The sequence below is a fragment of the Platichthys flesus genome, chromosome 18, assembly GCF_949316205.1.
Source record: "Platichthys flesus chromosome 18, fPlaFle2.1, whole genome shotgun sequence".
NCBI classification, from domain to species: domain Eukaryota; kingdom Metazoa; phylum Chordata; class Actinopteri; order Pleuronectiformes; family Pleuronectidae; genus Platichthys; species Platichthys flesus.
Window position 1 is genome coordinate 19,379,558 of NC_084962.1, and position 12,271 is coordinate 19,391,828.

General features: G+C 44.8%; 1 protein-coding gene across 16 annotated transcripts in view; it reads left to right on the top strand.

Annotated features, from left to right (window-relative positions):
- The first annotated feature begins 2,020 nt into the window (after positions 1-2,020).
- The window catches only part of afdna (afadin, adherens junction formation factor a), a 68,079-nt gene continuing 57,828 nt past the window's right edge, over positions 2,021-12,271 (top strand). For 7 of the 16 annotated variants that reach the window (XM_062411665.1, XM_062411672.1, XM_062411673.1 and 4 more), the window contains exon 1: positions 2,023-2,290. In XM_062411665.1, the coding sequence (XP_062267649.1) occupies positions 2,189-2,290 (102 nt within the window). In that variant the 5' untranslated portion in view covers positions 2,023-2,188. Of the gene's footprint in view, positions 2,291-12,271 lie in introns of all 16 variants that reach the window. The other 9 variants (XM_062411669.1, XM_062411674.1, XM_062411671.1 and 6 more) reach the window with 3 other exon arrangements.

Here is a 12,271-nt window from a genome sequence, read left to right on the forward strand (position 1 = left end):
CAATTTAAGAGGATTTAAAGCCATTTAAACTAACCAAATATATATGATATAAGACGAACTATAATAGCATTAAACAATACATGTGTATCAATAATCTTCACGTGTGCTTACATCCTATTTATCTAAATAACTGACATCGGATAATAATCTGAAATCCGAACGGAACAGTCTTTGAGGAACTCATGTAAACATAATAATCCAAATAATGTCTGAATAAAATCGAAGTCAGATTATTTGTGTCCATGTCGACGTCGTCATTGTGTCAATCTCATTTGTTTTTATTTTCAAAAGAAATTCAATTAAACAACAACCAGATAGATAGATGGATACTTTATTAATCCCGTGGGAAATTTGAACTGTGTGTCATATGAGAAGAATATTTCTATTCACATTACTACACAAATATAAATACAGATAGATTTATAACATTTCGTGTTGTTTACTTTTTTTCCTACAACCCACTGTGTAGTGTGAGATCAGCTGTTCCACTAGAAGAAGCCTTTTTTCATCCATTACTCACACATGAGGTCAGTGCGACACTCCTCCATTAGACAACAACACCCACAAATTCAGGCACAGTGACGAATGTGTTTATAGGAAGCCGGAGCTACTGTTAGACACTGCGTCTGGAGGGGGGGGCACTCACTGCTCTATTTTTATAGATGTGATCACTGCTGTATTCCTGACACTTCGCAAGTATCTGCCTGATATCTGGTGACCTCTCAGGTTCCCTGACGGCCAGGTGTTAATAAAGAGCTGGTTTTTACATAACTGACAACTACGTCACACACACACAAACTAAAACACACACACATGAAAATGACATGAGCTTCTGCTTATTGTTATGTCCAGTGTGTCGATAGAAAGAATGAAATCAAGTGGCGAGAGGAGTTATCAGATTGTTAAGACTGCAGACAAAAACTCTGTCCCTCCTATGAGATGTGTGTCTGAATTAGTGTTTGTGTGTGAGTTTGTGATTGTGTGTGTGTTGTTGGACAGAGGTTCTTGGCAGCATTGTGTGGCATTCAGCACCTTGGGGGCCTGGGCTGGATTAGGAGAAAACAAAGAATGCTCCTCTGACAGTGTTTGACATATTCACATTTCTGATTTGTGAACAACTGTGAGAGAAGTTATGTTTTCTTTCTTTAATGCTTTGTGTTATAACTATTGCTTTATTATTTTTGCCATCATCCCAAAACTGAATTTCACTTTTGTATTTTCTATTTTGTGAAATCCTGATATTTAATTAGATTTTTAGGCGGAGGCCTTTCAGACTCCCAATTTATTTGTTATCTTGTCATTTCTATGTATTAAACACATAGAACATATTATGTTATTTGTTTATTAGACATGATTAATATTCAAATGTGTAGTTGAACACGAGCAGTAGAAAAAGGCTTAAATAAAAAAAGTCTTTAATTACCATACACTGACGTAATCCCTCTCAGTATTAACTCTTTACAGTCAGAGTGTTGAGTGAAGAAGCTGCAGCATCCATCACGTTCACTGGTTCTGAAACAGATCAGAGATTCTGTTTGTTCACTGACGAGCGTGCAGAGTAATGACGATGATGATGATGATTATTAGTGTTGTTGTTGTTGTTGTTATTATGTTGTCGCTCAGATGTAGTCATATCATTTTCTGCATGTCAACTTTGAATTTTATATTTCTGTTAATGTTTTAATTTCTTATTTAATTAGCTCAAGTCCTCAAAACAGCCCACTTGGTTTTCTGCATCCACCTGCAACTGTTTATTATTGTTATCTTGTCATTTCCTCTGTTTATTGGCTTATTGAACATTAACACAGTTAATGTAGTTGAACACGAGCAGTAGAGTTAAGTTTAAACACAAATGATCATTAAAGTTAAGTTTAATTAAAGATAATCAGTATTAACTCTTCACACTGAGCTGCAGCTCTCAAACGGTTAACAGTTGCTGCGCGTGCACACGACAGCGTCCAGAGTGCTTTCCGGGAGCGCGCAGAGCGGCGGTGGCGGGAGCGCGCCTTGTGGAGCAGAGAGACAGGGAGCGCGCAGAGTCCCGGTGACCACACGGCTCTCGGTGTCCGCGGCGCCGCTTCTCTTCCTCCGGTTGGACTAACGCTACGGGACGTGGGGCTTTTTTTATCCGGCGGAACACACTCACACACACACGGACGGACGCACGGAGCCTCCACCGCTGTCCACCATGACGGGGAGCCGGGAGGAGGAGAGGAGGAAACTGGCCGACATCATCAACCACTGGAACGCCAACCGGCTCGACCTGTTCGAGATCAGCCGCCCCACAGAGGTAGGAGCCCGGCCCGGGCCGCCAGGAGAGGCCGCGGACCTGCGGGCCCTCTCCTGCGGGGGAAATGGAAGGGGATTGTGGGTGGGGACCGAGAAAACCGCGGCTGGTTGACGCCCGCGTTTTAAAATCTGCGGGAAGCTGGTGCGGGCAGCGTGGTTTGCTCGGTGGTGGGTCCCGGTGCCTGGACAGAACGAATACCAGACTCCATTGAGAAATCTGGAGATTTACTCCGTCGGAGCATTCACTCATTAAACATATATTCTTACATTAAGCTGACATTTTGGATTGTTGTGTCACAAACAGGAAAATGTCCACTGATTTACACATTTTATCTGAATAAATGCATCTTTATTTGCCAAAGACTTCACACCAGCGTAGCTAGCTGCTAGCTACCGCCCACAGCTGTGCTTTTAGCTAAAAACAAGAATAAATCCCAGTGTGGACCCTTAGCAGGATAATAAATAACGCCGAATGTGTAGTGGATTATACTGGTTTCTAGTGAGCACGTTATATTGGGTTTCCTTGCGTGTGAATGTGTGGGAAAAGAGCGGTGACACCGAAACCACCTGATTTCTGAACGGGAGTTTGGTGCGGTCTCTCCAGTTGAAGAGGGGAACGGGCACGTATCGTGGGCCAGCTAGCTAGGAGGCAAGTGCATTTACCTGTGGAGCCGCCACTGGCCGTGTGTACGGAGGGTCGCCGGGGACCACTAATGGCTGAAAACACGTCTTTTGGTGTTTTAAAGGATAAAGTTGAATGGTGGTCCGTGTTAGCTGTGTGTGTAGCGGGGCTCGCAATGGCTGACGAGCCCGGGAGCCCGCCGAGGCTGTTTGATACGCAGGGCAAATAGATAAAAGCTTAAAGTATTAGCAACAAGCTGGAGGTGACTGCTTCCATCGAGGGGGGGTGCTAGCCCCCCGTGCAGCCGGTGCAGAACGTGCAACCTGCCCCGCGTCACGTCGTCCGGCATTGTCCCGGAGACGAGCTGCTCGTTTGACCGGCAATGATCTGACCCTGCGACGGGTTGAGGGAGCCGGGCTGCGATCAGATGACCCGTCTGCACCCGGGCTGTTTACTACAAACAAGAGGGCCACAAGCAGAGTCCTTCCCTGGGGACTTGACCCACAGAGCAGGAGCCTGGTGATGGTTCCAGTCCCCCCAAAACAAGTTCATCTACATCCCAACCTTTAACTGGTGGAGTAGTTCTGATTTACAGCTTTGGACTGTGATTGTGTTCTTTCCTTTTCGGCGGGCAAGCCACCCCCCACCCATGTCTCCTTGGAGGAGGTGGGTGCATGGAAGGAGGGGGTTTGGGGGGGGGGGGCAAAGGGTCCCCCCCACTCCTCTTCTTGAGCCGATTAATTTAGCAGGATTGAAGCCGTTGGCCTGGGTGGTGAAGTGCACACACAAACACACACAGACACACACAACCTTTCATTCTGAGAAGAATGATTAACCCAGTGCAGGATGTGAGTCCCTCACTGTACAAGGAGCATTGCCTCGCTGCTGAGGACGGTGCAGAGTTTAGTCCAGTTGAACTTGATTACATGGAAGCAGATGCATGGTCTTCCCTTTGCCAGGCCCACACCCTCCGCATATGTCAGCTGGTAGAGCCCCCCCCCCCCCCAGGCTGCACAAGTGTCCTTCAAACTGTCTAGACTGCTCCTGACCGGGGTTCTGACTGAAATATACTGTGCCTTTTTAAATTTTACAGTATCATCTGTGATTGACGCTGACGTCAGAATTGATTTGGCGCCACAGGTTCGACATGTCTGATTGTGAAATGTTTTATTTCAGAACCAAACTGCCACCGCGGAGAGAGGGGAGATCATTCGTGTGATTAGATTAGCCATGGATGGCTTATTAGTCTGGAGCAAAGGTTCTCCAACTTTTTAATCTGGCAACCCCGACTGAACGAGTCCTGCTGTGGGACTTATTGTGCTGCTCATTAGAACATAACAGGTACTTGTGTCACGTGGGGATTCACAGCAGGCACAGACGTCTTGTAGAATTCAATAAACAATGCGATTGAAATTCACAGAACAATAGATGCACTGCGGTTTGTTTTACTTGGAGAAAAAGATGGTGGGAAAGTTTACTTTGCTTCGGTTTTGTATTTACTCTCTAGGTTCACACTGCCTGGAATTTAAATAAGCACAATGAAAAGACTGGACGTAGATATTGTTGGTTAGTTTTAATATCATACATATAACGTTGCCTTCAGTAGTCTGGTTTAATTCCTTCATCTCTCACGATAGGACCGTATTTAATTCCTGCTACGTGTCCCCAGAAATGACGTCTTCCTTCCTGTGAGAGGAGGCTCTCTGCTCTTAGGGATTGTTAGCACAGTCGGCTCCGCAGCATCCGCAGGAATCCCTCTCAAAAACACAGGGTTTCTGTGGCATCAGAGCCGGAGTGTTGACAGCTGACATCCAGCAGCTCCCCGTGCCTGGAAAGATGTGCATACGCAAGAAGATGTTGTCAGAATTGTTGCTAAATATAACTTGTGATACAGAAACAAACACTGCAGCGATAATTCAGGATGTGATGGGGAGCATTTAAAAACACAAATCTAGTTTGTTTGAACCATTTGAAATTCATAAATTATGTCTTGATATCTAATTACACGCGCTGGGTAATTAATTTACAAGCTTTGTTACAGGCTGTGAAGCAAGACGACTCGTAAACAAAAGTACTGGAGGGACATATCTTAAACATTCACTGTACTTACTGACACACATTGTGCAGGACAAGTAGACCTTGTACACAAGAGACAGTGGAAGATGATAGAGTAGATGATGCGTATCCTCTTACAAGTGAACCCAGCAGCCGTCCCTCACTGTGCACGCTATGTATCTAGCAATACAATTATGCCGTAGGAAGCGGCTGTGGTGGCAATTATCAGGTGGTACTGTTTAAGACGGTGATTACATGTGATGGTGTTAATCAGGCAGGTTTGACATTCTCCCCTGCAGGGGCCTTCTGAAGCTGTGATTACATGAGGATGTTGGTGAGTTCTCCCTCAGATTAGAGCGTATTCTGATAAATCAGGCTGTATCTTAATATCAGGCTTTGATTGGTGGTGTTAAAAGTGGAACAGTGTTTTTTCTATTCGTCCAGTTCTTGATGGTTTTCACTCGAGAACTTCCAGACCAGCTCAACTCACCAGACAACAATCTCTGTAATCTGAAGAATGGCAGCAGGGCGTGTTGTACATCACGTTTGTGTTTGTTCTTTCATTCACAATGAGGCTTGATTGCTTTTGAGTTTCTAATGAAGGACTTGAAGAATCCAGCAGCACAGTGTCTGCAGGAGATAGAAGTATTAGTTCTCTACCACTGTGTTTTGAATACATAGCTTCGATATTGTACTTCCAGTTACAGGGTTAAGACACTTTATACAGTCTTATAAACTTTTCTTTCTGAAACCAGCCGATGATGTAATAAGATCTCTGAAAGCCACCTAGCGTCTCCTGTAATTGCAGTTTGCTGTGACAGTCACGTGATGGAGTGAATGACAGAGCTGAACAACAAGTTTAATAGGCAGTGTTTCTGCAAGGATTTATTTCAGCAGCCGACGGGGGAACCAGTGTTTCAATGCAATGACCCACTGGGATGTTTCCCAGTATGCCTGGTGCTCAGTCTGGGCACCTGGTTTGTGTGTGTGCCCAGCAGAAATCAATCTAACTCAATGTTAGTTAGTCTCATCTAACTTTCTATATTTTTCTCCTCTTCCCGTCTGTCTCTGTTTCACCTCAGCTGTGAGTTTCCACGTGACTCTGCTTCCTGTATCTGTCATTTCAAATTAAAAGTCCTCCACAGAGTCGTGAGTTGCAGGTGCGGCAAATTGTTCATAGTAGAAACACAGCTGTGTGTGTTGAGGAGGTTTGTTAACACTTTGGTCTTAGTTTAATGGACAATTTCTAGGTTTAGGGATTTGTTGAGCAACGGAATAAGATGAAGAACTCTGTTGTTAACAAACAATTTGAATCACAAAAAATCCTCAACTAACTGAAAATGAAGAAACCAGTTATTTTCAAGTCTGAGGTGAATTTTTCTTCACGAGGCGGGAAGTTCATATCCAGCTTCTTTCCCATAGGATGTGAAAGCAGCGTTTCAGCAGACTCGCCGTGACATCAGCGACCACTCCCTCCTCTCCCCGCCACAGAGGAAGCAGGAAACTGGGCAGGAAGTGTGTGTTGTGGGGAGATATTGGGTTTCCTGTGGTGGAGGTGGAATGACTGTTGTTTTTAGAGCGATGCACGATCAGATTTTATTTTATTTTACCAGTTATTTCCAGACGCTAGGGTTCATCTTAGTTGATGACACCATTACTGATGTTGTGTAGTGGGAGGTTTGATTTTGTGCTTCACCTGGATAAGCCCATAAAGATCTTAAACTTTGTTCAAAATTACAACACTGTCAGAATCACAAATTAATATTGTGATATAATGATTTTTTAGGAAAACCTATTAAGAGGCCCCTAATAACATGCAAACTTGTGTCGGTGAGTTGTGTGTGTGTCGGGCATTAGAGGTAAAACTAAGTGTGTGCAACAAAGAAACAACCGTGTCACCACAGACGGATTAAGATCGGTGTCTGTGTCAGTCTGGTGTTTACCTGCTCGGTGCCGTGGAGGCCTGGTTAACAGATCTGCTGGGCACAGACACAACTACAATACGAAGAGGTCACACAGACACACACATAAACAGTAGCTGACAGCTCTGTGTTTGACTCTCTGATTGCATTGTCTGTCTGTGTGTGTTCACCGGCTGTCTCCCCCCCCCCCACTCGCATGCCCTTTACTGTCTTTCCTCCATCGTGTGGCCGCTGGCTGCGTCCCCATGGAAACGCTGTGGCTGTGATGGCTACAGGAGACCAGCAAAGAGGCCACTCCCACACACACACACACACACACACACACACACACACACACACACACATACACACACACAGGGGGCAGTCGACAGTTTTGCAAAATAAGTGTGTGTGTGTGATTGAGTGTGCTGGAGTCAGATAGTTGTGATTGACAGTATTGTTAATACAGGTGGGAAAAACCATGATCAGTCGGTTTGACTTAATTGTGTTGCAGCTCTGGACGACTCACCTCTATAAGTGTTGCTCTGTGGAGATCGAGATAAGTCGACTGCTTCCGCTTTGTTTCCTTTCACGTGTCCTGGTTCGCTGGAAGAGTTTCAAATATCCAGATATCAGGAATGACTGATAACTAGTGGGAAGGTGCAGGATTAGCTTCGCTGTGTGAGAGTGTTAATGGAAAGGAGCCGTATCAGCTCTCTGGACAAATGTAAACACACACAGACACACAAAGAGAGAGAGAGCAGGTGTAAAGCTCATATCATTAGTGCTGATGTGACTTTGTCCAGTTTCATTTGAGATTTCAGGCTTTTATATTTACCTCCATCGAGGAGGTTATGTTTTCCCCCCCCTTGGCGTTTGTTCACAGGAAGTTGATACTGTATTAAACACAAGAAGAAGAAGAAGCTGGATTGCTGAAGTCCTCACCTCTAGTGATTTAATGTTTTAACAATGAGGACGTTCATTTGACGCACACAAACTAGTGCTGGGTAGGTGATGCTGGTTGTAATACCATAATAATATTATGTCCACTTTTGTCCTCTCTGTTGCTGTGATCCTCTGCCGGGGGAGGGGGGGGGGGGGGGGTCTGCCTATCAGCTCCACCAGATGAAGCCGTAAATGTGTGTCCCACGTCACCTTTCATGGTCAAGCGGTGGGTGTGGCCCTGTGTGCATGTGTGAGAGTTATCGCTCCACGGCGGTTCATTACGAAGAGGGGCAGAGGATCACAACCGCAGGTCTCACAGCCCGTCCAGCAGAGTGATGACCCGTCTCCATGACACACAAACAGATGGTAGGACGTGATTGCAGGGACCAACCGGAGCCCACTCGTGTTCACATTCAGCCCTGAAAGAACCCTTCAGTGTTTATCAGTGCCTGAGTGTTGTGTGGTTTATCTCCCGTCTTGTAAGTTGTCATGTTCACTCAGCGCCGTGCTGCTCTTCATTCTGACAGATTCCTCCAGTTTGACGGCATGAAAGAGACAGAGGCCGTTATTTATTCTTTTTGTTTCAACATCTCAGATAATTGTCTGAACCCACAATTACCCTGTTGTTGTTGTTGTTGTTGTTGTTTGTGTGTCTTTCAGTCAGTCCCTTTCATTTACATCGCCGGGAAATCTCCAATTCAACACTGACGTTTTGTAGAGCATCAGGCTTCACCGAACCTCAATTCATTGGCTGAATCAGCGAATTATTTTGATATAGAGAATTTCTGTGTCATTTGTGACACTCGGACATTTCATAGACTCAAAAATTGATCGTTCAATTGGTAAATCATGAAAAGTAACTGGTTAGATCCAATTTCATCGACATCTTGTGTAGTATAGCGGTGTCTAACCCTCAGTCAGTGTAATTGATGGAGCCGGCCTCGGTCTATTGGCTGCTGCCTGTTAACTGGCAGGGTGGGGTCACGCTGCCTGGACAGCCACGATATTTATCACCACTACTTCCTGCACGTTGGGAAAACCCGCCTCGGCCTCCTGGGCAGCGAGTGAGGCTTAGTGTGGGCGACACATCGATTATGATGCGTTTATATCGGCATCTGTGAAATCTAATGTAGTTATGATATTAACAGATTAAAGGCTGGTCAGTGGGTTATTTAATATATCATTTGTACGTAAATAGTTGCAGTGTGAAACCAAGGATGTTAGTCTTTAGTTTACAATCTGCAGCAGCAACATGAGCTGATGATCATGACGCAAATGCACAGCTAATTACAGGTGGTTTCCATTTTTCAGCGTGTGCCATCAAGCCCAGTGTTAAGCTGCAGTTCTTACTTTGAATTTTGAGACGGTAGAAAAAACAGCTACCGAAAAATTTAGAAACAAAACAGACTTGAGGTTAATCCCGAATTTTCTTCAACAGGAACTCATCCCAGTTCCAGAGACGGTGCAGTCCACAGATTTTTATTTACACATTTGTTTGTCTGGATATTTTTCGAATAATTGATTGTTGCTTTAATTTACAGGTTCTTTTAGGCCTTAAATCAACGTCAGTGAATCCTGCAGAAACCCGGCTCCTCGTTTGAGGCAGTTCATTCTCCTCGATGGGATGATCAATATATGCAAAATGCTCCTTTTAAAGAAGCCTCCGTAAGCAATCCACAGTAACACATCAGCATGATCTGTGAGTGGGCTTTAGTGTGTGTTTGTGTTTTAGTGTGTGTTCGAGGATCCCATTGGGTAATGTGTCAGAGGTTTCAGGGTTCCTACCGGTGCTGGAATTCGTGGAATGTGAATGAAGTTCAGAGCAGTGACTTCCAGACGCAGACGGTCAAGTAACTTGAGAGATCCTCCCGGAATAATTTGGGGAAAGTTAGACAATTTAACAAGCTGTAAATTCTGAGAGGAGCGAGTGTGTTTTTCAGATTTTTTGGGGCGGAGGTTTGAGAGGTTTCTGTGAAACTTGGGTGGAGAACACCAGAAGAGAGGGACGTTTGGGGAAAGTCATGGAAGAGTTATGGAATTCACATTAAGGCCACAGCGGGGGTTTTCTCCCTCTCTCCTCGGAGGCATGTTGGTTGGGAAGCACCTGTGGTTCATGATGTGCTGCTCTCTCTCCCTCTGTCAAACACACATTCCTTTTCTGTGATTCGGCCTCTCTCTTATCTATCCGTTCTCTTTTTCCTCTTGTTCTAAAACAAGCAGTGTATTGTGTGTGCTCAGCAGAGCAGCCCGCCCTCAAAGCTCAGTGTGTGTGTGTGTGTGTATCTATAAATGTGTGTGTGTGTTTGTTCCAGGCCGCCTGTCAGACCACGTTAATCCCCTCAGAGGCCAGGCCCCGACTCCCCTCTGCCTCGCCCCTCCCCCTTTATTTCTCCTCCGCCGGCTGATATGCTCTCCCACCTGTCAGTCACATCCTGCTCGCCTCCCCGCAGGCCAATCACACGGGAGCTAACCCCACGTTGACCCTGCAGGGATCAGACCGCAATCAGGGACCAATGACTGAGTGCGTAGCGCCGTTCGCTAGCAGCTCCCATGGTGCTTTGCTGCAGATCAATGTCTAAGTCATGGCCCACAAGGAGGGAAAGCATGGAGGAACGGTCTGTGCAATCACTGGGAGTACTGGGGAGTGAACTCCATGTGGTCAGAGAGGTGGCAGCACGGCCACAGTAAAAAAAATCCACTTTAAAAACGTTGATATTTCTCATATTTGTGGCCATTTTCTTACTTTTTCCTCACCTTGTTTTGATTCCTCCTTCTCTGTGTAGAAACATGTGCAGACATGGAAACCAATGAGGCCTCAGTTTTACAGATTTGGTTTACACTTCCCCTCGTTAGGATAGAGTTACAGTCTAACTGCACCTTTCTCCTGGAACAACGAACAGAAGGATCCCTAACTATCCGAGCTGATTACTGGTGGTGAATTTAGGTTATTTCTAAAGGATCTGGATCTTTGTCAAGTGTTTTTGCTTTACATTTTATATTTTTGACAGATCTTTGCTGTAGCAGTTACTTGATGTCGCCCCCTTTCCTTTTGCCTTTGACATTTTAATCTCAGTGAAACTTGTACCTGGTTAAATAAAGTTCAATCAACTAAGTGTTGTCGCAATCTCAGATAAAAACAGTAGATTGTTTGGTTCAGGTGTCAATCCCTCACTATGTAAACCTTGTGCATCAGTTAAACTGGAAAATCCACGATAAAGGAAACCCAGTGACAGATTTCTACAGTTTATGAATTGATAAACGTGCTGAAACTAGAAAATCACAAATCACAAATGGCTTTGTCAGGTGTCGAAGCAGCTTGGGACTCTGAACCGTGGAGTAACTTTCAGAGGGCGGGTTGGAGAAGCTGCTTTAGACTATGATTCTTTTTCTCTTTTGGAAATTGGGTGAACTTAAATCATCAACATAACAAACCCGCCTTTGCAAATACTCACACAACCACACACACTCCTCTATGATAAACAACGCACAAGTGACATTCTGCAGCTCAGGAACCACAACTTTTCTTGCGCTGAGTTTGTGTGTGTGTGTTTGTGTGTTGAAATGTTTGCTGGTTTGTCGGCCTGTGAAAGTAACGTCTGACTGCAGATGGTTCAACTTGACTCTTCTCAGAAAACAGGGAGTGTGATGGAACTGGACCGTGTCCACCTTAACATGAGCTTATGCTCCTGGCTCGTTCAGCTCACCGCTGAGTTTAAATCCCACATGTGAAGTTATCAGACCGTGAAATGTCTCTCAGATGTCTGGAAGGATCAGTGTCAATGGCGGGGGTGTGATCCGCATGGAAAGAAAAGCTCTGAACGCTGCACTTACTTATGTTTTACTTTAACAGAAGATCAAATGATGGTGAATATTGCGATAGTTATTGCTTGTAGTTACAAACATGTTCGATTATCACGGCTGTAAGGAAACTCAAGGTCCACGGTTCGGTTTGGAAGAAATGTGTGTGTATGTATGTGATTTCTGTGTTGTATTAAAACACCAACATTTGGAACAGTAAAGAGAAAAACACCCCAAAAACATGTTGGACTTGACCTCACATAAAAGTACTTGAACAAAAGTCACCAAAGAATAGGAAAGAGGGTGTGCGTCTCCCACAGTCTCAACATCCACAGTTTAATACGTTTATTTAAAAAGTCGATAATAAGCCCAACGTAGTTCAGTTCAATCCGGTTCAAACAACAATGATATGTTATGTTCTAAAGGTTAAACTCCCTGGTCGCTGAGTCGTGACTGATGGGAATGAGGAAGCATCCACAAATGGCTGCAGGTGTAGATGTAGCTACAAATCTGATAATGTGAAATTCACTAGCTGCCCAGCACCAATCAGCAGACTTACAGGGGCATGGATTTCCCTGGTTGAGACCAAAACAAAGCTAAAAGTATCAGGTGGTCACGTGGCTCATCTGAAATCTAATGTTGCTTGTTTACTTGGCTGCCA